General features: G+C 45.6%; 2 protein-coding genes across 4 annotated transcripts in view; one reads left to right on the top strand and one right to left on the bottom strand.

Annotated features, from left to right (window-relative positions):
- ROCK2 (Rho associated coiled-coil containing protein kinase 2) overlaps positions 1-4,063 on the top strand; it is a 166,814-nt gene extending 162,751 nt beyond the window's left edge. Inside the window, exon 33 of the mRNA XM_032172219.2 lies at positions 1,410-4,063. Within this exon, the coding sequence (XP_032028110.1) occupies positions 1,410-1,413 (4 nt within the window). The 3' untranslated portion in view covers positions 1,414-4,063. The remainder of the gene's footprint in view (positions 1-1,409) is intronic.
- On the bottom strand, positions 116-27,451 carry SLC66A3 (solute carrier family 66 member 3). Of its 3 annotated transcripts, XR_004251234.2 has the most exons (8): positions 27,176-27,451; positions 22,452-22,534; positions 22,306-22,375; positions 18,757-18,814; positions 12,470-12,590; positions 9,517-9,558; positions 6,918-7,087; positions 116-173 (listed from the first exon to the last, which is right to left on the bottom strand). XR_004251234.2 is itself a non-coding variant. In XM_032172221.2 (7 exons), exons 1-7 carry the CDS (start codon positions 27,316-27,318, stop codon positions 6,996-6,998), a joined length of 609 nt encoding a protein of 202 aa, XP_032028112.1. In that variant the 5' UTR covers positions 27,319-27,451; the 3' UTR covers positions 5,979-6,995. The 3 variants fall into 3 exon arrangements, 2 of the variants coding, with proteins under 2 accessions (XP_032028112.1, XP_032028113.1); XM_032172221.2 differs by lacking the exon at positions 116-173 and having other exon boundaries at positions 5,979-7,087; XM_032172222.2 differs by lacking the exons at positions 116-173; positions 9,517-9,558 and having other exon boundaries at positions 5,979-7,087.
- Positions 27,452-27,462: the final 11 nt, after the last annotated feature.

Raw genomic sequence — 27,462 nt, 5'->3', positions numbered from 1 at the left:
CAAAGTATGATTTCTAAGTCATAACGTTAAGTTACAGTTTCTAAAGAGTGTTAGAGTATAAATTTACAAACCTCCTATTGCAGATTGCTTGATTTGGCATTTAAAGACTGGGATTGGTCATTTGATGATGTTGATGGTGGTGGTGATGATGATGATGACGATGTTTTTGATTTCTGAAGAAATAAATGGGGTAAATCAAAAAGTGAAAAATCAGTTATTTTAGTACTTCAGCGTAGTGCATGTGGTTTGCACTTGGGCTTTCATTATTTTTTGTTTTTGAAACTTGTTTTTAATAGTATATAGTTAAAAGTAGTTTTCGAAAAGTTGCTAACTGAAATTTACATGTTAAGTGTAAAAGTGAAATGCTATGTTCAGATTCTTTATTGGCTATAAATGTTTAGTACAATTAGAATTTATCTTAGGGACAAGATGTAGAAATCACAAAAGAAGCTAATTCTGATACGTTCTGTTCATTCCAAAGAAGCCATATTCAGAAGAGAAGTAAAATTTACAACGTTTTCAAGTTCCTACAGCTATATTAGTTTGTGAACATAGCATGGGATTCCTTTCTCCCTCCATCTCTCTCCTTTTATTTCCACCTTGCAAGAATTGAAAGCATAAAAACTTTATAAGTCTAATAAGTGCTGTGAAATAGCTATTTCTGATTTGGCATTTTTGTGTGTGGTGCCGTGAAATGTTTGCTTTGTGAGAATTTAATGTTACCCTTGCTGAAGAATGTCAGTGATACGCTGTGAGAATTGTGCTTTTAGAAAATGTAAAATAGTTTGGTTAATAGTGGCTAAAGGAGATTTGAATGAAAGTTGAGCCTCAACTTAAACCTTTTACATAGAAGGATTTAAAAGAAATAATGTGTGTTTTAGTCTAAGCATGTTGCAAAACATAAATCAGGTAGTACTGGTATCTATTTATAATCAGATTTCATAGAGTAGCTTGTATATATTTACTACAACAATGTAGTTGGTCCTATCTTATAGATAAAATGTGGCTTAGGGGTTGAACAGCCAAGTAGAACCTGATCAATAGGCCCATTTCCCTTTCAGCTACATGAGGCAGCTGGCAGTTAAACCCCAAATCAAACTTTATCTTCTAAGTTATTCTGTGGTATATTGTTTAACCCTAATAGCTTGTTAACCATATTAAAATGTGTGTGTAATGTATGTAGCTAATATTCCAAAATCCCAAGTTGTTTTGGGAAAGAATATAATTGCATGTACCTGTAGGAAAAGTAATACAGTAAGTATGTTTATGCATGATTTTAGTGTTAAAAAATATAGTAGTTGGAAGACTGTATAGTTTAATAATGTGAATGGAATGCTTTTTCTAGGAATTCAACAGTCTCTTAAATTATTTCACTGTATCAACTAACTTTATTTTTCCTTTCTTTTCAGCTAACTGCCTTCTATGAAAGCAGTCATTATTCAAGGTGATCGTATTCTTCCAGTGAAAACAAGACTGAAATATGATGGCCCAAAATTTATTAAAAAGCTATATTTTCCTGAGAGACCGATACATACACTCGTACATATATGTGTTCCCTTTTTCCCTGTAATATAAATTACAAATCTGGGCTCCTTTGAAGCAACAGGTTGAACCAACAATGATTGGTTGATAGACTAAGGATATATGCAACTCTTCCAGACTTTTCCATAAAGCTCTCTCAGCTGTCGCTCACACTACAATGCACACAAGGATTGAGAAGAGTTAAAGGCTAAAGAAAACATCTTTTCTAGCTTCAACAGAGAGGTTTCACCAGCACACTTACCAGAAGAATCTGGGAATGGATTCCACTACAGTGATATTGACTGCATCTTTAAGAAGTGACCATTATACTGTGTATATATATATAAACACACACACATATATATATATATATATAGTACTCTAATACTGCAAGAAGGTTTTTTAAACTTCCCACTTTATTTTTTATACACATTAATCAGATATCATTACTTGCTGCAGTTGCAACTATGCACTTGTATAAAGCCATAATGTTGGAGTTTATATCACTCATTCCTGTGTACCTGATGGAAGTTGCATGTTCATGTTTAAGCAGTTACTGTAACAAGAAGTTTAAAGTTAATTATATCAGTTTCCTAATGCTTCATGATAGGCAACTTTACCCATTTTGAATGCCTTAATTTAATTTTTTTCGAAGTCTCAGCCCTGTCTGTATTAAAAAACAAAAAAAGTGTTTACCAGCTCTTAGGATGTAAACTAGCTTTGTGGAAGATAAATCGTGCACTATTTTTACACATAAATAGTTATATCAATGTCAGCCTATTTTGATTAACAAATGTTTTTAAAGTATTATTGGTTATAGAAACAATAATGGATGGTGTTGGAACTAATACATCCTTGATGTCTGTCTATTATTCATTCAACCCTTTTTACAGACCTCAGTATTAGTCTGTGACTACAAAATATTTTCTTTGCTTTAAATTTGCTGGCTACCCTAGGTGTTTTTATTCCTGGTAAAGACATTTGTGATTACATTTTCACACTTAAGATTCAAAATTTTTCCCAAATATAAAGAAAACTAAGACAGACTATAGATGCATTTTAAATATTTAAATATGATCCTCAGACATGCAGCTGTGTGTGGCAGTATTTTAGTACTGGGTTAAGAAAACTGGTAACTGGGAAGAAGTGGCCTCAAAGGCACTTAATTTGATTTTTATTTTTTAAATGCTGTCAAAGTTACAGTTTACGCAGGACCATTCTTGTTATATTCTCACGATCCCAGATAAGTGTGTGTTTTGTACTGCAACAGTATGCAGCAATGGTAAGCGTAAAGTTTTTTTTGTTTTTTTTTTTTGTTTGTTTTTAAATTATGAAGTCTTTTAACAGTCTCTTTTTATATAAATACACACAGTTTGGTATGATATTTAAATACATCATCTGGCTGGGCATGGTGGCTTACGCCTGTAATCCTAGCACTTTGGGAGGCCAAGACGAGCGGATCACCTGAGGTGAGGAGTTCAAGACCAGCCTGCCCAACATGGTGAAACTCCGTCTCTACCAATATACAAAAGTTAGCCGGGCATGATGGCAGTGGCCTGTAATCCCAGCTACTTGGGAGGCTGAGACAGGAGAATCGCTTGAACCCAGGAGACAGTGGTTGCAGTGAGCGAAGATTGCGCCACTGCACTCCAGCCTGGGCGGCTGAACAAGACTCCGTCTCAAAAAAAAAAAGTCATCTAATATTTCAATGAAGGAAATAGACATTTTTCATTGATTCCCTCTGATGTCAGTTAGAGATGTTTAAAGAGTTAGATCCCCATAATAGATACTATTGTGGAAACTGAAGAGTAGCCACTGGCCTACTGATAGACTGAAACTGATTTTGTTATTCTTATGTTCTCCAGTCTGCACTCTGCTATGCTGTCTGTGCTCAGACTAGATGTGCATGCCGTTTCCTTTGCAGGTATGTTCTGCAGCTCTGGTTTTGGGGGACAGCTCTTTTTTAAGTAAGATTAAAAAATGAAAAATATATAAATTTATATAGAATAAATATTTCCATTCATTAGAGTTGTTAAAAGGAGACTGAATTAATATTTTATATAAAGATTTTGTTACATTATGGGAGGTTCTATCCTATTCTGAATTGGAGAGTATATATATATATATATTTTTAATAAACTTTATTAAGGTGAAATAATTTCAAGTTTACATATGAGTAACTGAAATATTTGAGTAAAAAAGGCAAAAGTTTAAATTTGGAATGCTGTATATATTAGAGAATATGGGGAATCATGGTGTGACCGACTGTACAAGGAAGATTCATATGAAGGTCTTAAGGGAAAAAGATAATTCTGAAGGGTGAAAAAAAAACCTCTCCCATGGAGATTCTTCACATTATGTGGTTTGACATAAGGGTTTATAAGGTTGTTTGTCCAACTAATGAAAATGCGCTTAATAAAAAATTCTGACCTTGGGTAAGAATTGGCTTTTTACCGCATTGCCGCTTTCATGTACATACATGAGTGCATGCACCTATCAATGTGTTTTCTTTCCAACACTTATTAAATATAAAACAACCTGATTTTGTGCTCGTTTCTCTTTTTTCTTGAGGCCCTAAAGCTTCCAAGATAAATATTTATAAGACTAAAATTTGCTTGTTCCTTCACACCTGATTTCTCCTAGAACCATAAATACCTCCTATGGAGAACTAAGAAATCATGAATATTGGGATTTTCTTATTGGATTTTTTACTTTTGTTTTGTGGGAATAACAAGACAGAAGTGAAAGGAAAACTGGTGCCGATATTACTGTTGAAATTAATGTACAGTGAATGTTTTTAAAGTATTAATTTTAAAAAACCATGCTCTCTAGAAACAAGTTTTAAAAATCTATATGAAAGTTTTAAAATGTTCTAGCTAACTAATGGATAAGCATACCAGTAAAGCCAAAATAAAGGTTAGTGCTTTTAAAACTAACCTGTTAGAGTTACATGAATCCAGCTCTAAAGTATCTATTTTGCATCCATTTATCTATAGATCTTAAACAGAAATACTCTAGGTTGCCACACCACAGTTTTAAGAAGTTATGCTGCTGCTGTTATTCACTTCTAGGATTCTGGTGGTAAAGTAGAGAAACTCGGGCACTATATTAACCTTACTGAAACATGCTTTAAATCGTGTCTAAAATCTGATTTGAGCAAATCACTGCTGAGTTTCTCAGTCTGCATTGACACTGCTACTGACTCACCTCTCCTTCCCTGGAATAAGGCTTCAGCTTCCCTATGCTGTGAAGACACCATTTGTAAGCACTTTGAACATAAGCACTGTGTGACAGCGCTGGATATCATGCTTGGGGGGCCTCTCCCTGACTCCCATCCCCATAATAATGAGTTTTGTTTGGAATTGTAATAAGTAATGAACTGCATGGTTTAGAAAATCATAAATATTTGATCAGCTGTCCCCTCTGAACAAAAATTGCACCCCTTTTTCTTTTTTAAAATTTTGTTGCATCTTTGTAGTAATGTAATTGTATTTTATGCCTGCTTTTCTATTAAAAAAATAATAAAATAAATGGAGACATAAGCATTTTCATACTTCTCCTGTGAAATAGTCCTGGAATATGGCAACCTTCTAAAGTTTACCCAAAACATTTGCTTTCTCTATAAGATGGGTATAAACAGTGGGATGAGGATAGTAAATAAGTCTTACAACTAAGGCTGTAGACTTGTGATTCTTCTGCCCTATGATTTAATTCATGGAGAAATACCAAATTTCAACCAGAAGCCTGTCTCTGATTTGATTTGGGTGTTTTAAGACGCACACAAATAGAACAAACTCATTTGAATTGGTGAGGATAGGGAAAAGAGGCAGGAAGTCTGTTTTGTCAGGAAATAGTGTGCTGATTGATTGATGGGTGATTTTCTGGACAGTGTTTCTCTGGCAATCAATCAATAGTGGAACCTTTTCTGGGGCACTTATTTGCTACGTGATCTTGGGCAGGTTATTCACTCTGAGCCTCAGTGTCTTCATCTGTAAAATGGAGACTGTGTCTACTTTACAGGATCACTGCCAGATTAAATACGAGGTATGTAGAGTGTCTGAAATGGCTCCAGTGCTTGTTGCCTTACAAAGGGGGAAAAACAGAGACCTTGTCACCTAAGTAAAGTATGCTCTTAAAGGAGTTGTTGCTTTAAGCAATGATGATAAAGTACTAATGTTATCTAAATAAAACATTTGTTGGACTAAAAATCATGTAATTTGTATTGATGCTAATGGTCAGATTATAACCGCAAATGAAAAAAGATTAACTTGCATGTTTAAAAATATGACATCTGTAATTTTAACTACAGAATGAATAGTTTTTTGTTGTTTTTAGATACCATGTTTCTCTTCCTGTTCGTCCCAAGCAGTAGTTCTAAAAGGATTAACCAGTTTATTTAAAAACTATACCTTACATAAAATAGTCATATTAATGATTGACAGTTTTAAGACTCAGCAGAATTCAAAATATGAAAATTTATTTTGCATAGGAAACAATCTCTGGTAAACATCATTACTGCATATAACAAAACAATGCCTTCAATTAAAGGGGGAAAGTGAGTTTTTAAACATTAGGGTTAATTTAGAAGAAAATACAGTATATAATAATCTTAACATCATGTTCAGGGTAAAAATACTATAATGTGAAAAAAATCCCTAAGAACTGGACAGAACCTACCTAACAACACCCTTTACCGTGTATGTTTTCAATAGACAAAACATATTTTGTACCAAATTCCAACAGTGGTAATTCTATAGTTGTGGCCCTTTAAAAAATGGCAGCATTGTACTTGAATCAGCAAGCTTACTGGGATTTCCTCATCGAAAGTAGAGATTGCAGCTAATCCTAGTACCTTTTGTTAGTAATTACTTAAGGCACAGTGCAAAGTTGAAGGACTGTTTTGGTACAAACTCAAGCCAGTTACATGTATGCTTGCCTTGGTATCCTTGCTAGAGCACATGCAGGTGTAATGCTGTATTATATCCAACAAGGCCACCCTGGTGCATCTATGTTACAATTAAACATCAGTCCCAGAAAGTGAACCCTAGTCATTTATTATAGGTGCCCACCTCTGACTTGGAACAAAATGCCACTCCATGTTCATTTTTGTCATGGAGAGGATTTATTTCCTAAAAGATTCTGAAAGCCAACAAATCGATGTAGTTCTTCATAGAGAACTTATGAGTAAGGGTCAAAATGGGCTTCCTGGATGACTTCCAACAGTCACTGGCCTTCTCAACACTGCAGATGTCTGAGCACTACCATAACCTAATGAAGAAGTGAGGAAGGAGGAGGGAAATTGGTATTTTTAAACAAGTATTTAAGTGGCTCTTTCAAGTCTAAAAAAGCCTTTGGCTTCAAAGATTATTAACTGATTTACTAAATTTATATAAGACCTTAATTTAGCAAAGAGCTTCGTTTTCCTTTGGTTCAGTTACTCAAAATCCACTGTGTGAAGGAATAATGTATCTCCATCATTCAGCCTTTATAGTGGTCTTCTGGTAGCGAAGTACTGTCACTGTTACCCATATATTTAAAGCCAGCATGATCACAAAACGTAGAAGAACTGGAAAAAAAAAAAAAAAGTGTATTAAAAACCGTCTTCACAATATAGAGCAAAATCACCTCCTGCTCAAAGTATAAGCCTAAATAAAGCTTCACCCCCAACCTCCGAAATGAACAATTTTGGTTCCAGGTATTTCTGGGGAAATGATCTTCTTCCTATCATAATGACAATTTTCGGCCCCTTGGCCCAACTTCATAAATAATAATTTATCACCTTAAGTGCTCAATTGATAGTAATGTGGCTCTGGCTAAGAAGGGTTATAACTTTTTTTTTGGGGGGGGGGGGACAGTCTTGCCCTGTCACCCAGGCTGGGGTTCAGTGGCCTGTCTTGGCTCACTGCAACCTCCACCTTCTGGGTTCAAGTGATTCTCCTGCCTCAGCCCCCCAGGTACCTGGGATGACAGGCGCCCACCACCACGCCTGGCTATTTTTTGTATTTTTAGTAGAGACAGGGTTTCACCATGTTGGCCAGGCTGGTCTCAAACTCCTGACCTCAAGTGATCTGCCCACCTCGGCCTCCCAAAGTGCTGGGATTACAGGCGTGAGCCACTGTGCCCGGCCTAAGAAGGGTTATAACTTTTAAAAATCCCTTTACTCATCTGAAGTCCTGAGGGTGCTGCTGTCTCAGAACATTCCATGTTAAGCAAGGGTGGTTTAACATATTCTGTTAAGATCATCCTGAAAAACTGGCCCACATGACAAGGCATATTTTATATTCAAGTAACCATGAAAATCTGTCTCTTTGTGGAAAAATAAATAAATAAATAAATATATATAAAACTTTAACAGTGACTTAACTTCTACTTTAAGGTACAGATACACTGCTGATAAATAGGTTTAATGAGATTTAAGACCCTATCTTTGTGTTTGTAAAACACATGTAAGATTTTAGCTGAACTGTTTTTAAAAAGTTATTCTCAGGCCGGGCACGGTGGCACATGCCTGTAATCCCAGCACTTTGGGAGGCTGAGGTGGGCGGATCACCTGAGGTCAGGAGTTTGAGACCAGCCTGGCCAACATGGTGAAACCCCATCTCTACTAAAAATACAAAAATTAGTTGGGCATAGTAGCGCATGCCTGTAATCTCAGCTACTCTGGAGGCTGAGGCAGGAGAATTGCTTGAACCCAGGAGGCAGAGATTGCAGTGAGCCGAGATCACACCACTGCACTCCAGCCTGGGCGACAGAGTGAGAATCCATCTCAAAACAAAACAACAACAAAAAAAGTTACTCCTGGATATACTGATCACTTTCAAGAACAGCTGTCATAGATAAGAAGTAAATCACAATTAGAACAATCTTGATCTTTTAATTTCTAATGTATAGGTTTTGTTGTTTACTTGTGGTTTGACTCTCCTTTCCATGCTGAGAATTCAAGTCCTGTGGAAAGACCCAAGCCTGTCTTCCTTCCCATTTCCCACTTGATCAAAGTTTATGCTTTGACCCGAACAATTTTAGTCCTACCATCAGAGCTGACAAAAAGTATTTGAGCAAAGGTATAACCTCCAGGAGGAGACTAGCAAACATATCTCTGTTCTGAAGCACTATTTCTCAAATCATAATTAGCTCATTTAAAAGGTCTACATGCTGGGGACATTTTCTGATCTTCACAGGTGACACCATCTGTTCTAATCATTTTCCAAAGATGTATAATATATGCTTGATTTGGGAGTTGAAAACAGCCTAAGAAATTACTAAATTCTTTTGTGGTTAACTATAGTATTTCCTCCTCCATGACAGCTTTTTCTTTTAAAGAAACAACAAAAACATAGTCTATTGGTGACACCACTTCCCTGCTTCAAAGCCTCCAGAGCCTTCCTACTGTTTGTAGGCAGTTCTTGTAGGCCCTGGATACTTGGGCCACTGCCAGCCTCGTGTCCTTCCTCTCCTGAAACTCACCCGCTTGTCACTGTTCCCCTGCTCTCCACACTCTAGCCCTTTGTCCTTTGCTCATGATCTTCACAATGCTGCTCCTTGTTAAGAGTCTGGCCTCTGCCCACACCCTTTCCTCTGGCGAAACCTCTACTCATCCCTATGATCGCTCTTCTTCAAATTAATCTGCCCAACTCCTGCAAACTAGGCCAGGTTCTCCTTAGATGCTCATCCTGCCCTACTCTTCCAAACCATATCCCATTAGAATTCAACAGGGAATTGTGTGATTACCTCATGTCCAATTCCACTGCTTAAGTGGAAGTTCCATGGAGATAAGAATCTATTGTCTTGTGCATATTCTATCCCCTGTACTATAAGAAGGAGAGGCTTAATAATAAAAATGGCGACCCATAAGACTAGGAATACCATTGTTGCCGTCTTCTAAATCTGTAATCCAATAGAGCCAAGTCCATCCATTAAACCCTAAGACAGTTTACAAATGAAGGAGACACAAATAGCACAAAACTCAAAAAGGAAGTAAGAAGATATTTTGCTTACTTGTAAAATCATTGGTGGTCATTAAGGTTGTGATTATTCTTGCTGTAAAAGAAAACTTGCAGCAATAAGTAACTTGCCTCTCAGACATTTTGGGGCTTAGCTAATAATGTCTTTCCCTTTTAATATCCCAATATATATTAACCATTATTTTTAAATTATTTTTATTCTTTTTTTTACCAATATATATTAACTATTCTTGATAGAGTTTGGTAGTACAGAAAACCAAATAGTGCTGTATTTCATAATTACATAAAAACTAGCCATGCCGGATCACCTGAGGTCAGGAGTTCGAGACCAGCCTGGCCAACATGGCAAAACCCTGTCTCCACTGAAAATACAAAAATTAGCCAGGTGTAGTGGCAGGTGCCTATAATCCCAGCTACTCAGGAGGCTGAGGCAGGATAATCGCTTGAACCTGGGAGGCAAAGGTTGCAGTGAGCTGAGATTGCACCAGTGCACTCCAGCGTGGGTGACAGAGCCAGACTCCGTCTCAAAAAAAAAAAAAAAAAAAAAGCCATGCATCCTACCCCAATGGTTTTGAAACTGCTCGTGAGGGAAGGTACCTAGAAGGTACTCGAGCACTGCCTGCGGAAGACCGGAGAGACTGAGCTCCCTTCCACTGTCTCTGTGCTAACCTGCAACCCCCGACCCTCCAAAAGCAACTCTCACTTACAAATTCTCATTTACAAATTGAGCATCTGGGCAGTTTTATTTAAAGAAAGGCTCCCACTAATTAAAAACAATGTTTTGGCCAGGCACGGTGGCTCATGGCTGTAATCCCAGCACTTCGGGAGGCTGAGGCGGGTGGATCATGAGGTCAGAAGTTCAAGATCAGCCTGACCAACATGGTGAAACCCCGTCTCTACTAAAAATACAAAAATTAGCTGAGTGTGGTGGCGGGCGCCTGTAATAATCCCAGCTATTTGGGAGGCTGTGGCAGGAGAATTGCTTGAAACCAGAAGGCTGAGGTTGCAGTGAGCTGAGATCGCGCCACTGCACTCCAGCCTAAGCGAAAGAGTGAAACTGTCTCAAAAAACAAACAAACGATAAATGTTTTCGAATCACTGATTTCTATCCTTGCATTTTATAGATAAACAGACTGAGGCCCAGGAAAGGGGAAGATTTTTCCAAGGGTCTAACTAGAACTATTTTGTTTAGTTTATTTGGGTGCCATAGCCCTTTATTTAGTAAACATTTAGGAAATTGGAGTAACAGTTTAAACCAATACACGAGAGCAGGGAGCGGCATGACTTGGGAGTTAGAGAAGACCACTGCCTGCAGCTCAAGGCATGCCTTTCCCAGCCCAAAACCAGCCTGTCAAAACTTCTCTCTGCTAACACATTCTGCATTTAGCACATACTGACATCGTAGTTTTTTGGTCTGTCTTCCAACTAAACTGCAAGCCCCTGAAGGGCAGAGGCCAAATCCTATAAAATGTTTTGTTGACACATTTGATAAACCAAGGCTTTACACCCAGACACCACATAAATAGTTGTTGATTAAATCATCATTTAAATAAAAGAATTCAATCATATAAGTAGACAGAAGACTTCAGTTAGGAAGGCGGCCAACAAAGGACCCTCAAACTAACTTTTTAAAAGGCTGTTAATAACCACACATCTGACAAGGGTTAATGACCAGAATATGTAAGAAACTCAAATGACCCAATTAAAAAATGGGCAAACGATCTGAACAGACATTTCTCCAAAGAAAACATACAGGACCAGGTGCAGTGGCTCACACCTGTAATCCCAATACTTTGGGAGGCTGAGGTGAGATGAACACTTGAGCCCAGTAGTTTGAGACCAGCCTTGGCAACATAGTGAGACCCCTCTCTACAAAAAATTGGCTGGGCACAAGTGGCTCACGCCTGTAATCCTAGCACTTTGGGAGGCCAAGGCGGGTGGATCACTTGAGGTCAGGAGTTCAAAACCAGCCTGGCCAACATGGTGAAAACCCATCTCTACTAAAAATACAAAAATTAGCCAGGCATGGTGGCGTGCGCCTGTACTCCCAGCTACTCGGGAGGCTGAGGTAGGAGAATCGCTTGAACCTTGGAGGCAGAGGTTGCAGTGAGCCGAGATTGCACCACTGCACTCCAGCATGGGCGACAGAGCAAGACTCTGTCTCAAAATAATAATAACAATAATTAAAAATTAGCCAGGTGTGTGCCCGTACTCCCAGCTACTTGGAAACCTGCAGTGAGCGAAGATCACATCACCGCACTCCAGCCTGTGAGAGAGAGCGAGACCCTGTCAAAGGAAAAAAGAAAGAAAGTCTTGATTTTAAGACATAATTAAGACAAGTAACTTGTTGAATATAAAGGGCAGCAACCATGGATGGAGACACTGGCCCTTTAAGATGCGGAAGAACCGTGATGAAGTCTACTTAAAATATCTAAAACTAGTAAATGCAACTAATGTGATAGCTCTGAATTATAAAAATGTTTCTACCCACATATACCATATATGTATTTTAGGTAGTTTTTGTAAGAATCCAGATGAACAATGAAAATTCTAAAGTTGGGACCAAACAATGTGGCTGCCGAAAATCTCCACCGCTACACATTTTATTCATTCTCAAAAGCCACTGTATGATTTTCATCTTTTAAAACCTGTTATATTCAAATTTTTAAGATAAATTAGTACATTCAATATAATCAACCTCTTTATCCTTTCAAAGAAGACAGAACTAATTAATATCAGGCCAGATTTTTGGAGAAAAATAGGCTTTCACTTTTTTTTTCTTGGCAACTTAGATCTTACAGAAAATGGAGAGCAGTTTGCATTAAATCATCTTTGTAAACATGGATACACTTAGGTTCTGGCTGAGTAGCTATTTGTAAAGTAGTAAAGCGCCAGGGACCATGTTACTTCGACACTGACTTAACACCCTACTAGGCAGACACTTGGTGCTACCAAAGGCCTCCCCACCATATGAGTCCGGTTCTTACTTGCACAGGTATAGGATGAGAGGCTCCAAGTCAGCGCACTCACAGTTCCTGAGTCTCTCGTCTTCCACAGGCACTGGAGCTGTGCAAGCTTACTGGCCGCGCTGATGAAAGTACATAGATTCTGTTTGCAGACAAAATGCAAGAAAGTCACGAGTCGATGTGTTAAAAAAGCACAAGAGGCCGGGTGCAGTGGCTCACACCTGTAATTCCAGCACTTTGGGAGGCCGAGGCGGGCAGATCACGAGGTCAGGAGATCGAGACCATCCTGGCTAACACGGTGAAACCCCGTCTCTACTAAAAATACAAAAAATTAGCTGGGCGTGGTGGCGGGCGCCTGTAGTCCCAGCTACTCGGGAGGCTGAGGCAGGAGAATGGCATGAACCCGGGAGGTGAAGCTTGCAGTGAGTCGAGATCGTGCCACTGCACTCCAGCCTGAGCGACAGAGTGAGACTCTCATCTCAAAAAAAAAAAAAAGCAAAAGAGCATCAGATACTCAAAGCATTTTTGAAGCCAAATTTTCAGGTCAAAATAAAAACGGAATTGTACAAAGTTGAAACCTAAGTTTAGTGAAAAATAATGCAATAGTGAGACATTTATTTATTTAATTTATGACAGTCTCACTCTGTCGCCCAGGCTGGAGTGTCAAAATAATAATGGATTTGTACAAAGCTGAAACCTAAGTTTGGTGAAAAAGAACGCAATAGTGAGACATTTATTTATTTATTTAGTTAGTTAGTTAAGACAGAGTCTTACTCTGTTGCCCAGGCTGGAGTGCAGTGGCACAATCTTGGCTCACTGCAACCTCCACCTCCCAGGTTCAAGCAGTTCTCCTGCCTCAGCCTCTCAAGTAGCTGGGAGTACAGGTACATGCCACCACGCCTGGCTAATGTTTGTATTTTTAGTAGAGATGGGGTTTTGCCATGTTGGCCAGGCTGGTCTCAATTCCTGACCTCAGGTGATCTGCCTGCTTCGACCTCCCAAAATGTTGGGATTACAGGTGTGAGCCACCGCACCCAGCCTAAGACATTTATTTATAACTCACAGATTCCACCGTGCAGTGGGTAACTAATGGCCAGAGCTAGTTTGAAGTTGGGAATGAGAAAGAATCAATGCTTGGCCACAGAGGTTCATCTATCTATACCTCCAATAAGAAATAAGTACTGAGGGGCCAGGCGTGGTGGCTCAGGCCTGTAATCCCAGCACTTTGGGAGGCCGAGGTGGACAAAATCACAAGGTCAGGAGTTTGAGACCAGCCTGGCCAACATGGTGAAACCCCATCTCTACTAAAAATACAAAAAAATTAGCTGGGTGTAGTGGCAGGGGCCTGTAATCCCAGCTACTAGGAAGGCTGAGGCAGGAGAATCACTTGAACCTGGGAGGCGGAAGTTGCAGTGAGCTGAGATCACATCACTGCACTCCAGCCCTGGCAACAGAGTGCAACTCTGTCTCAAAAAAAAAAAAAAAAAAAAAGTACTGAGATACTGTGTTTTAGAGCTTGGGGAAAACTATGCTGCTCTGAACCGACAAACATAAACTCCAGCAGCAAGCCGCGGCGCCTCAGCCCTGAATTTCTGGCTATTCTGATAGTCTGTGTGGTGGTACGCTCAGGCCTCTGCTATACAGTGAGGTAAGAGATCCTCACAAATCAGCCTGCTGCTCTGCACAGCATCCTCGACGCTGACCACCACCAGCCCTGCCAGCATCAGTCTCTTCAGCAGCTGAAACTCCAGGCTCTGGGTTGAGTGTAGACCGAAGGGAGACAAGGTGACACCCGGGAGACCAGCTAGGCTAGTGCAGTCACCTGGGTTTGTACAAGGGCAGTAGAAACAGACGAGGTGAGAAGTGTTCAGGTTCCGGATATATTTCAAAAGCAAAGCCGATAGGATTTGCTGAGGGAGTGGTAATGGGATGTGAGAAAAAGAAAAATCTGGCCAGGCACAGTGGCTCATGCCGTAATCCCACTACTTTGGGAGGCCGAGGCAGGCAGATCACAAGGTCAAGAGATCGAGACCATCCTGGCCAACATGGTGAAACCCCATCTCTACTAAAAGTACAAAAATTAGCTGGGCATGGTGGCACACGCCTGTAGTCCCAGCTACTCGGGAGGCTGAGGCAGGAGAATCACTTGAACCCGGGAGGTGGAGGTTGCAGTGAGCCAAGATTGTGCTACTGCATTCCAGCCTGGTGACAGAGCAAGACTCTGTCTCAAAAAAAAAAAAAAAAATCCAGGGTGATTCCAATCTCCAGTGTTTCTGGCCTTTGCAGTGGAAGAACGGAGTTGCCATTAATTGAGACACATTAAGATGAAGGTGGGAGAGGGGCAGGGTGGGAGATCAGAAACCCAGTTCTGGACTGCGAGGTTGGAGAGGCTGAGTCATCAGGCAAGGGTAGCCAGTGGTTGGCTGTGCGGTGTGTGCTGGAACCCTGGGAATACTGAAGTCAGAGAGCTGAGGAGGAATCAGCAAGGACACAGAAAGGATCAAGGGGAAGGGACACTGGGGAGCAAGGCGTCCTGGAAGCCCGGTGGGCAGTGATTCAAGGAGTCCTGATCGATGGCATCAAAAGCTACCAAGATATGAATGAAGAAGAGGAATGAGAACTGGCCACAGGCTCAGGCGCGAATGAAAGCTGCTGGCCTTGACAAGAGCAGCTTGTTTACCTTCTGTCTCCCCTGGAGAAGGAAAGCTCATGGGGAACACTCGGTCTGTTTCCTGCTGCGTCCCCAGGACCTGTGACAGTGCTGGCACCTGGCCGGCACTCAACAAATCCTTGCTGAGGGAATAAATCCTTAATAATAATGCAGTCTGGCAAATGTGATGATAAAGGTGCACCCAGGATGACTTGGGAGGAGAGAAGGGGTCACTTGGACAAGGAAGAATTATGGAGAAGGGAGGCCGGGTGCAGTGGCTCAAGCCTGTAATCCCAGCACTTCGGGAGGCCAAGGCAGGAGGATCACTTGAGGCCAGGAGTTTGAGACCAGCCTGACCAACATGGTGAAACCCCATCTCTACAAAAAATACAAAAATTAGCCAGGCACGGTGGCACGTGCCTGTGGTCCCAGCTACTCAGGAGGCTCAGGCACAAGAATCATTTGAACCCAGAAGGCAGAGGTTGCAGTGAGCCGAGATCACACCACTGCACTCTAGCCTGAACAACAGGGTCAGACTCTGTCTCAAAAGAAAAAAAATAGGAATTATGGAGAAGGGAACTGCAGGCAGTGCTCTTGGGCAGAGGAGTTGACCAAGAACCTGTGGTCAGCCCTGTGGCAGGACTAAAGTCACCCTGAGCGCTGGGTGCAGATGCTCGGAGGATGGCTGACCCCAGGCAGGAAGACCTGCGAGGAGAGGGGCTCTTGTGCAATCAGGAGACCTGGACAGAGCAGAGGAGGGAGGACTGCAGGGGAGGGCTCGCATCAGAGAACCAGCCAGAACACAGGCTCGGCGGGGAGGCGAGGAGTCGGTGCGGGATGGGAAGAGCTGGGGAAGCTGGCTTTGTTCACACACATCAGGGTCCCAGACCACATTACAACACACTCGTGTTAAACACAAGCTTGCCTGCTAGATATTCTACCAGATTCATCTTTCAGGAGCAAAGCCATCTTTACAGTCCTGAAGTAGTGTTGGTTTGGGCCCTAACCAAGCCCTGGAATGTCTTATCACATCAATTCAGTTGGAGACTATGAAGTTTTTCCATAAAACAGAGTCTAATCTAGGAACAGGATTAGAAAGGAGAAGGGATGCTTAGCTGTTATGGAGATCCTTTTTTTTTTTTTTTTTCAGACAGAGTTTTGCTCTGTCACCCAGGCTGGAGTGCAGTGGTGCAATCTCAGCTCACTGCAACCTCTGCCTTCCGGGTTCACGCCATCCTCCTGCCTCGGCCTCCTGAGTAGCTGGGACTACAGGCACCTGCCACCACACCCGGCTAATTTTTTTTAATATACTTTTAGTAAAGACGAGGTTTCACCGTGTTAGCCAGGATGGTCTCAATCTCCTGACCTTGTGATCCGCCTGCCTCGGCCTCCTAGGGTGCTGGGATTACAGCGTGAGCCACCGCGCCTGGCCTTGCAGATCATTTTTAAGTACTTTAATCATTTTCTTGTGAATAAACCATGAGTATATGAATTAGCAATTTAACCATGAAAGCACAGTTTAGGACTTCTGGGGGAACCATCTCGGGTACCTGCATTTGAAAGCCAAAAAATGGAACATTCCACAATGGAGGTTTTCCATTGATTCAAGCAGCACCCGCTCCTCTCCAGGATTCTGGGGTTTTGCTACCATGTGTGAGCTCTGAAGGCCCTGCTCGTTCTCCTGCACTGGGGCTCCACGACCCTCAGATCTGGGCCACCTTGTGCCCCGGACCCTGGTACCTCAGAGCAGGTGCGTGAGGAACACTCATTGAGTCAGCGAAGGAGGGCTATGGGCAGACACAGCACGGAGCCTGGTGTTCAGCCCTCGCATGATAAAGGAAAGAATCAAAATTATATTCCATGAAATGTCATATCATCAATGTATGGTTAGAATAGATGACTACTGCTAAGGGCACAGAAGAAACACCTAAAAGCTGTTGTTGCCCTTGACCCCTGAACTTGATTCTTTTGTTTTGTTTTTGAAATGGAGTCTCGCTCTGTTGCCCAGGCTGGAGTGCAATGGCTTGATCTTGGCTCACTGCAACCTTCACCTCCTGGGTTCAAGCGATTCTCCTGCCTCAGCCTCCCGAGTAGCTGGAATTACAGGCATGCACCACCACACCCAGCTAATTTTTGTATTTTTAGTAGAGACGGGGTTTCACCATTTTGGCCAGGCTGGTCTCGAACTGCTGAAGATCCGCACAGCTTGGCCTCCCAAAGCTCTGGGATTACAGGCATGAGCCACCACATCCTGCCATTCTTGACAAGCCTGTATCTCAACATTGCTAGAAGGATGTTTCCTCAGGGGTGAAGGCTCACAGCTGCTCTATGGGGGCTAATCAACCCCAAACTAGAACCATCCCCAACTCATCAGTAGTAAGAGCTACTGAGAACATAGAGATGGCTCATTTACAGGGTTGTGAGATTTGGCAAATAAAAATACAGGACATCTTGTTAAATTTAAATTTCAGAACAACAACAAATCATGTTTTAGTACAAGTATGTCCCATGCAATATTTTGTTTGTTTGTGTTTTGAGATGGAGTCTCGCTCTGTCACCCAGGCTGGAGTGCAGTGGCGTGATCTTGGCTCACTGCAAGCTCCGCCTCCAGGGTTGAAGCGATTCTCCTGACTCAGTCTCCCAAGTAGCTGGGATTACAGGCGCCCACCACCATGCCTGGCTAATTTTTGTATTTTCTTTTAGCAGAGAACAGAGTTTCGCCTGTTGGCCAGGCTGGCCTCCAACTCCTGACCTCAGGTAATCCGCCTGCCTCGGCCTCCCAAGGTGCTGAGATTATAGGCGTGAGCCACTGCATCTGGCCCCATGCAGTATTTTGAACATACATGTACTGAAAAAGTATTCCTTGTTAATATGGCAACCCTACTTATTTGCTCTCCGAAGTCACAGGGTTGAAATGTAACAGAAATGTAACAGAGAATCTAGTCTACTTTCCAGACAAGATGTTGGGGGAAAGGGGAAAGAAATTCATGATTCTGGGTGTGGCAGGCAGTGCCCTGTGACCACCGGTTAGTTCTCCTCCTCCTTTTCTTGTTGGGTAGAAACGTTCACTTCTGTCACCTTGGAGAGGTCTGTGGTCAAACACACCCTGAACCACCCTCAGAAGCCCTTGGAAATTTTCGGCCCTGAGCCAAGTATGAAAAAAAGTCAGCCCTTCTCCAGGACAAGGCCAACATGCCATTATGAACCTAAGAAGAAGCTAGTTAGCTGATCCTCAATTCTTCCTTCTAAAACTGCTAGTGGCCAGGCGCCGTGGCTCACACCTGTAATCCCAGCACTTTGGAAAGCCGAGGCGTGTGGATCACCTGAGGTCAGGAATTCGAGACCAGCCTGGCCAACACGGCGAAACCCTGTCCCTACTAAAAATACAAAAATTAGCGGGGTGTGGTGGCACATGCCTGTAATCCCAGCTACTCGAGAGGTTGAGGCAGGAGAATCCCTTAAACCCAGGAGGTGGAGGCTGTGGTGAGCCAAGATTGCGCCATTGTACTCCAGCCTGGGCAACAAGAATGAAACTCCATCTCAAAAAAATATATATATATATATCTATATATATATATATAGATATAAATATATATAATATCAAGTTCTCTCCAGGGTAGCTTATTCCTCCTACTTTCTTTTCAAGCACAATACTTACCATGGTCAGGTCTATGATCCACTTCTGCAGGGAAAGGACGAACCAAGAAGACACCAATCTTACCAAGCGCTAAGGGACACAGCAGTGGGTCACCCACATCTGCACCTCCCTCCCATCTCACACATGCAAACCAAGACCACAGAGAGCGGCACGCGGAAGCCAGGTAGGTGGGAGAGGAGGACATGCTACCAGAACCTGCCGGATTTGGAAGGGACCAAAAGGGTCGCAAGTGAACACCTGCTCGGAGTTCAAAAGAACGAAAGCAGGTTACAGAAGAGAAATACAAAGACACCCACACTCATGGACTGCTCCCCAGGATTGAGAACATTCCTAGTGGTTTTCACTGCCCACTGAATTCTAGACCAGGCAGACATCTCTGATTTATGGTCAAAAGCTAAGCACTTCAAGGAGAAGTCCAACATTATAAAGCAGGAATGTTCTGCAAAATTGCTGTGATGTGAACTTCTGTTTACTGACTTCCACCTTTCCCACTAACTCCACTGTAAAAATGATACAGCTGGGGTAGGCAATGCCGGGAGTCAGGCATGTGCACCGAGCTCGGTGACACCACAGGAATAGAGGCCAGCTAGGGAGCTGAACAAGCACCCAGGAGACAGCGGCCAGGGCTGGAAGGGGACGGCCAAGAGTCTCTGGAGTGCCCTTGGGCAAGTCACTTTCCATCTTTCCACCTTGATTTGCTTATCTGTAAAATGCCTACAAGCACGTAGCACTGACTCAAGACTGCTGTTACTATAATTTCCAACATTAATTAAATGAAGATACTGAAACAGACAACGCCCTGTGCTAAAAGTCAGTGGAATTAAATACTCACAGCCTGATCAACACCAGAAGGTAGCTCAAAGCTGGCTGGATAGAATCCTGTTTTTAAAACACTAACTCAATTTTTAAATCTAATTTTTGTGACTCCTCCCCCAACCAATTCTGTTCTACCCCACCTCATTCTGTGTATTCTGAATATACATTTTATAAAATTTGACCAATAGTAGGAGCTCCTGAGATCCTACAGATGATTTATTTGTAGGGTTGCCAGATTTCACAAATAAAAGTACAGGACACCCAGTTAAATTTGAATTTCAGGTCGAAAACAAGTAACTTTTCCCAAGTAGCTGGGATGACAGGTATGAGACACCATGCGTGGCTCATTTTTTCTCTTCTTTTTTTGGAGCGCTAGGAAATCCCACTATGTTGCCCAGGCTAGTCTCAAACTCCTGGCCTCAAATGATCCTCCCACTTCGACCACCCAACACACTGGGATTATAGGCATGAGCCACTGCACCTGGCCAATAATTTTCAGTAGAAGTATATCCCAAGCAATATTTAAAAGTATTCATTAGGCCGGGCGCGGTGGCTCGTGCCTGTAATCCCAGCACTTTGGGAGGCTGCGGCGGGTGGATCACGAGGTCAGGAGATCGAAACCATCCTGCCTAACACGGTAAAACCCCGTCTCTACTAAAAATACAAAAAATTAGCCGGGCGTGGTGGTGGGCACCTGTAGTCCCAGCTACTCGGGAGGCTGAGGCAGGAGAATGGCATGAACCCGGGAGGCAGAGCTTGCAGTGAGCTGACATGGTGCCACTGTACTCCAGCCTGGGCGACAGAGCGTGACTCCGTCTCAAAAATAAAATAAAAATAAAAATAAAAATAAAAGTATTCATTAATATGGCAACCCTATTCTTTTGCTCTCCGTAAGCCATAACCAATGGGAGACTATAAGCATCTTGCTGATACTACAGACTCGCCATCAGCATCCAGCTATGTGGTATCTCCCAGTGCCACCAGCACCCAAATTTTCTAATCTGCAGCCTCACCATCTGCACAAAGCTGTTGCATTTTATTTCAAAAGTAAATTATATAACTCCTTTCATCTTCAAAGTACTGTTTATCAAAACCTTTAACCAGCTGGGACTGACCGTGAAGTGCTGAGGTGCAGTACAGCTGTGCAATCCCTCTTTCTGCAGAGAGAAACTGAGGCAGCAGAGCTTACCACTCGGGGAAACAGCAGAGGGTCGGGACTCAGCCAAAACCCAGCTCCCTCCATAGACATAGGCTGCAGAGCCTCGCTTCTAGTAAAACCACCACAACGGCCCTGTCATTTACTCTGCTTGACTGTGTTTCTGATACTCCTAGCTCTTACAACAACCCTAAAACATAGGCATTATGATCCCATGTCACAGATGGGGGATGTGCAGTTTATGGCATACGCTGAAGCCACCCCTGTGGTGGCAGGGACCTGTCCCGTCTGGCTCCAGGCCAGCTGTTTCCCACCACTCCACACCCACATTCTCATGGCCTGCGCTTAGGTCACTTGGGCCACAGGCCTGGCTCTGCCCTCCTTCCTCCACTCTGAAGAGGGCATGGGAAGAAACAGTTCAGGCCATTTCACAGATGTGGCAGGACAGGCTGACAGCTAGTGCCATTCAAAACACTTTCTTGGGCCAGAAGTGGTGGCTCATGCCTGTAATCCCAGCACTTTGGAAAGCCAAGGTGGAAAGATCGCTTGAGTCTGGGAGTTCAAGACTAGTCTGGGTAACATACAAGGACCCAATCTCTAAAAAAAATTTTTTTTAATTAGCTGGGCATAGTAGCATACACCTGTAGTTCCAGCTATTCAGGAGGCTGAAGCGGGAGGATTCCTTGGCCCCAGAAGTTCAAGGCTGCAGTGAGCTATAATCCAGCCACTGCACTCCAGCCTGGGTGACACAGTGAGACTGTGTCTCTTAAAAAAAAAAGGTTAAAACATCTTGTAGCTTGGGCAACATAGTGAGACCCCGTATCTACAAAAAATTTAAAAATTAACTGGGTGTGCTGGCATGCTTCAATAGTCCAAGCTACTCGGGAGGCTGAGGCGGGAGGATCACTTGATCAAGGAGGTCAAGGCTGCAGTGAGCTTTGATCCCACCACTGCAACCCAGCCTGGGCCACAGAGCGAGACCGTCTCAAAATAAAAAAAACAAAAAACAAACAAAACACTCTCCTGGCTTGTTAAGGAGTGTGACGTTCAACTAGTGAGTCTTTACAAAGAGAACTGAAATGAAGCCTCACCCTCATTCACAGGAAGTGCCACTGAGCAGGGACACATCTGTGAGCTGACCAGGCTTCCACTGCAAGCCTCCGGGCCACCAACTGCCACTCAGACCTCAAGGTTCAGCCTCTACGCTAACGTCTTGAGAGGCACCGGATACTCTCATTATTATTGCTTCCAATCCTTGGAGGACATTATCAGGGCAGGAAGAAGTGTCTCAGATGAACTAATGCAGTTGGACGATGCCGCTCTTAGCAGGGGTGGACGCTACCGATCTGCCTTCCACTCGGCCTGCTGGCACCGCCCAGGGCATGCTGGTCTCGGAGGAGCAGCAGGGGCTGTACTGAGGGCATCTCTAGTGTACGTGGACACATTTGCATTTGGGATTTTTTTTTTTTAGTTTAACCAAAAAAATACACATCTGGTAAAGGAGCCTGCTTCACAATGCATACTATTCGCAAATAACACCCCCATTCCCACTTCTGGCTCCGATTCGGAAAGGATACGCAGCGATGTGAGGAGTGGCCTGCTTCACGTTCCCGTTAAAATGAAAGATACAGAGCAGAAGGATGACATCTGAAAGGGAAAGGCTCCGAGTGAGGGAGGAAGGGGAGAGCCGTGGCAGCCTGCCGGACAGGGAAGGGGCTGTTACCTTGTGCGATGAGGATGGGGTACTCCAGGTAGGTCAGTGGCGGATACCCATAGTAACACTGGTACCGGAGAAACACCAGGAATCTGGAGAGAGAAGGGCACATGTCCACACGGCTGCCCCAAAACGCAGCTGTCGGGGCCTGGCAGGCACCCAGAACACTGAGGTCAGTTTGCCGAATCCTTGCAGTGGTGGTGTGGACACGCCAGTGTCAAAGAGGAAGGTTTAGAACAAAATAGATGGAATTCAGTTGAATCATCTGTACAATTTTTGGAGCATCCAGAACTTACTGGGCACCGGGCCACAGTGCAATACCCACGATCTCTATAGAGTGCCTTGAGATGGTCGCTCACAAAGGATTTTTACAGAAGGCAAATCCCTGAGCAAGAATATGAGACTGGGCCTTCTGGGCCCATGCTTGCTCGCCTGCCTACCACTTTGGGCTCTCAGTGACCCCGGCAGCTGCCCCTCAGCTGCTGCACACATCTGCCCTCCACTCTGAGAAGCTGCAGGGGCGCAAGGATCCAAGGAGCCGCAGCCATCCCTGGATCGGGGGGGTCTGTGGCCATGTTTTAAGAGTTAGAACAGCACCTGGATGGTCTAGTTGCCTTCCAGAAGAGCTGCCCGGTTCAGAGGACAGTGGGGGAAAAGCGTGAAGAACCACCCTCAGTTTCCCTAAGAAGATTCCAGCTGTGAGGATGCTGTGAAGACCCCAGGGTCCCACCTTCTCAGAAGAAAAGGCAGAGCTTCCTGCCTCCACTTCACACCCAGCATCTCCCTTCAGGACCGGAATCCCTGTGGTCTCCTGGGGCTACCTGTTTGTCCCATCACCCAGCTTTGTGGCTCCCTCCCTCTCACCTGTGTGTTCAGACCACTCAGGTCAGGAAGAAAGGGGAGCTGGAACCATGGGACTTCAGTGCACAGGAGGGGTCCCCCAGGGTCTCCAATCTCCTAAGCTGGGCAAGAATCCTGGAAAACCCCGATTCACAAACAGGCTGTGCCTCCCTGGCCTGTTTCTGACACTGCACAATTTAGCTGGGGGTGGAGTCGCAGGAGGTCACAGTGTCGCCCTGAGGACAAGGGCCTCCCCCAGGCCTGGTCCCCGAGTGGAGGCCCCCACCATGCACAGTAGGGTCCCCACCCCCAGTTGCCTGCAGGCCCTCCGGGTGCTTTGCAGCTGGGCCACCTCCCAGCTTCAGAGACAAACGGTGCCCCTGCCCAGCCCTGCTCTGCCGCAGGGACTCTCCTTCTGCCAGCCTCCTGAGCAGCCCCCTGTGTTCTCCTGTGAGATTGAGCCCAGGGGGGCTGGCAGAGGGGGAGGCTGCACCCCAGCCCCTCTGTGGGGCCACAGCCAGCCACTGAGTGCTGAAGAACAAAAGCTATGGGGGTCTTCACCATTGAACTAACTGTGTGCTGACCCCTGGGATGCAGCCCCAGTCTGCAGGCCAGGCCTGAGAACCTGGGGATGTCAGAGCCCGTTCTCACCTCCAGGGCTCATCCATGCTGGCCTCCACATCTTACAGACCACTTGGGGAAACGGAGGCCCATGGACATCAAGAACATACAAGATGAAGAGCCTGGATTTCCGAAGGCTGATCTGGACGCAGCCGTCGCTGCCCCTGCAGGTTTTGTCGTCTACTCCCTGCTTTTCCTGGGATTCAAACTGCCCCCGTCCCTGCAGCCTGGGGAGGTGGGGTGGGGGCAGCGTCTTTCCTTTAGTTTTTAATGTTTCTTTTTTGTGAGATGGAGTCTTGCTCTGTCGCCCAGGCTGGAGTGCAGTGGCACGATCTCAGTCACTGCAACCTCCACCTCCCGGGTTCCAGCGGTTCTCCTGCTCAACCTCCCAAGTAGCTGAGACTACAGGTGTGTGCCACTACACCTGGCTTTTTTTTTTTTTTTTTTTTTTGAGGCAGAGTCTCGCTCTGTCACCCAGGCTGGAGTGCAGTGACACAATCTCAGCTCACTGCAAGCTCCGCCTCCCGGGTTCACGCCATTCTCCTGCCTCAGCCTCCCGAGTAGCTGGGACTACAGGCACCCGCCACCACACCCGGCTAATTTTTTGTATTTTTAGTAGAGACAGGGTTTCACCGTGTTAGCCAGGATGGTCTTGATCTCCCGACCTCGTGATCCGCCCGCCCGGGCCTCCCAAAGTGCTGGGATTAAAGGCGTGAGCCACCATGCCTGGCCCTTTAGTTTCTTTTAATAAGTAATCGCTATAGTGCTTATCATAATAAAATCATGCCGGCCGGGCATCTGACGCAGCCCCATTTGTTTCCATTCCCATCTGCTCCATGCAGCCATGGAGTTTTCTCCCTCAACACCTGCTAGAGGGTTAAACAAAACATACCCCCACCCAGGCTGGGGGACAAGTGACCTGGAGCAAGGGGTGGACTCCAAAGGCATCCTACCCAGAGGCCAAGGCTCTACAGCCTACGGCTCCACCGGGGGAGGGCCACAGTCCATGGAAGGCTGCAGGCAGGGCAGGTTGGATGAATCTTGTGCTCCAGGGAGCTCCTGGCTGCAGAAAGCAGGGAGGCAGAGCCCAGCAGAGCCCTGGAGGCAGGAGAAGCAGCAAGGTTGGGAACTTGGGAGGGGGAAGGCTCCAGCTACAAGGAATGCCCCTGGGTGGCAGAGGCAGGTCCCTGGGCGGAGGCTCCTGCCGGTCACACCAAGCCACACTAAAAAGGCTTTTCTGGCATTATTAAGACACACTTCATACTCCAATTGACTCCATGCTCTCAAAACCAGGCTCTTAGTTTGCTCAAATGGAGACCCAAAGAGGGCCCGTGCTCTCCAGGCGGCTGACGGCGACAGCCCTGGGGTTCCTTCTGCTCTAACTCTGGCTGCTGCCTGATCTGGTCAGGGGCCCGGGGCCCAGCTGGCAAGCATGGCCAGCCCCAGGCGGGCCTCCCAGGTAAGGCTGGGAAGGGCATGAGGGAGGCAGGCAGGGAGATGGGAGGGCCAGGGGGATGGACCCTGACACAGCCAAGCCCATTTACAGAAGTCTGTGTGCCTGGCCCTGACCCTGGCTTGGAGGCTGCAGAGCTGGTGCACCAGCCTGACAGAGCCCCCTTTACCTGCACGTGATCAACTGCAAGACCCTTAGACAGGCCAGCAGGGATGGCAGCAAGCCGCTGCCCCACCGAACCCTTGAGCTCCCATGCCCAGGAAGATCCTTCCACTGTCAGAGGTCTAGCTTTCACTAAGGTGAGCTGGGAGAGGTGACAGCTGGCAGATCTAATATGAGCCCTCACCTGCGTATCTCTGAGGGTTTGCGTTTTTCAAGCAATGGTGCAAAGGTGGTGGAAATGCAGGCCTAGGGGCTGGTGGCAGGAGGGAATCTATAGACTCTACAGACAGCCTGGCTTCTTTTCCTTCATGAGTCCAGCTTCAGCTTCCCCAGCTCAGGGACCTAGCAAGGGGCCGAGGCCAAATCCCACTCCTGGCTTTCATGCCCTTGTCCCCTCTCCCACCTGAACGGTCACTGCAGCCACTTCCAGCCTGTGTCCTTTGCCACAACCTCATCGCTCCAGCCTCTCTGCTCCCAGCCTGGTGGTGGCACCAACCTGAAACGCATGCTGCCCACCTCCCCTGGGTGCCTCTCAACCCTGCCATCCAGCCTGGGACACCCCCTCCCCACCCCGCAGGGTAGAGTCACTCACAAGCCTGGAAGAGGTCACAGTCCCTCCCACTGCAAGCCTTTCCCAAAAATTTCCCCTCAAAGCCCCCCATTGGATGACTGTGCCCAGGGCCGGGCTCCATAGGGCCGGCACGGGGTCCAGAGCCTGAGTGGGACCCCTCACCCTCCCACATCTGAGGTCTCCTCTTTCTCCCCCGCATCCCTTGGCTTCTTCCCATCCTGTATCCCGCACCCCCCACCGCCCCCGACCAGGAAGGCTTGTGTGGAGGACCAGCCTTCAGACCCCACTGGGTGATGGAGGGGAGCAAGGTGGAGGGCCTGGCCTGGCCAGGGGGAAGGGGCGAGACCACTAGCTTGAGGTATGTGTTTTCCTATTGTTGGGGCTCAAAAATGATACCCCAAAAGTTTGGTGCTCTGGCATGATGAATACTTTGAATAGGAAAGCATTGAAGCTGCCTCAGAATCAAGGACTTAATGACCTCTCCGTCACCCCTTCCCAACTGCAGAGACTCTCCAACTTCTTTAGAGATGACTAAGGAAACTTCTTTCTACAAGAAATGCAATTGTCTTAAGACCCTCTCCCAAGGAATCTCATTAAATAAGCAGGAAAGATTCCCCACCAACCACCGGGAGAAGGGAAGAGATTCATCCATTCGTAGTTCAACCCCTTATTTCACAGGTAAGGAAACCGAGGCCCGAGAAAGACGTTGACGGTGCGTGGTGAGTTTAGGGACAATGAATATGACAGCCTCGAGGTGCAAATGGCCTTGCTCAGGGCCAGCAGGTTTTGTCACTAGCGCACCAAGGGCTGCCTCCGCTGGGTCTGTTTTCTCATCTGTAAAATGGGCGTGCGCAGTCAATTCGTGCCACGCGGGGCTTGGTGAGAAACAATGTACGCGCGTGGCGGGTGGCCGTGGGAAGAGCACCCCGAGCCCCTAGGCGCCCTAGTTCATCCTCGGCCGCCCAGCTGCGACGCCGGCGCGCAAGGATTCATCCCCGCCCTACTTCGAGCCGAGGCTCTCCCGGGCTCCCAGCAGGCAGCAGCCGCGAGGGGGAAGGAGGCAGCCCCGGCCGCCCCGGGCCTTACCCTGCCAGCTCCAGAAGTAAACTCGGAAGGCTGAGGCCCCGCGCGCTGCGCGCCGCTAGCACAGCGGAGATCTGCGGCAGCTTCAGCGCGGCGCACACGCCCAGCGTGCTCCAGTTACACAGCCCCAGCAGCGCCGCCTCCATAGCGCCACGGGCGCGGGCACTGGGGCGGCCGCAGCGAGGAGGGATAGCTCAGCCTCGGCGGCGCAGGTCTGCCGAAGCCTTCCGCCTTCCCGGGATCCGCCCGGGACCGCCCGGCCAGGGCCCGCCCCTCCGCGCTCCGCCAGG

Source organism: Hylobates moloch, unplaced genomic scaffold, assembly GCF_009828535.3.
Source record: "Hylobates moloch isolate HMO894 unplaced genomic scaffold, HMol_V3 SCAFFOLD_13, whole genome shotgun sequence".
Lineage (NCBI taxonomy): Eukaryota > Metazoa > Chordata > Mammalia > Primates > Hylobatidae > Hylobates > Hylobates moloch.
The sequence above is the reverse complement of the archived record's forward strand: the minus strand, read 5'-3'. Positions and strand labels throughout refer to the sequence as shown.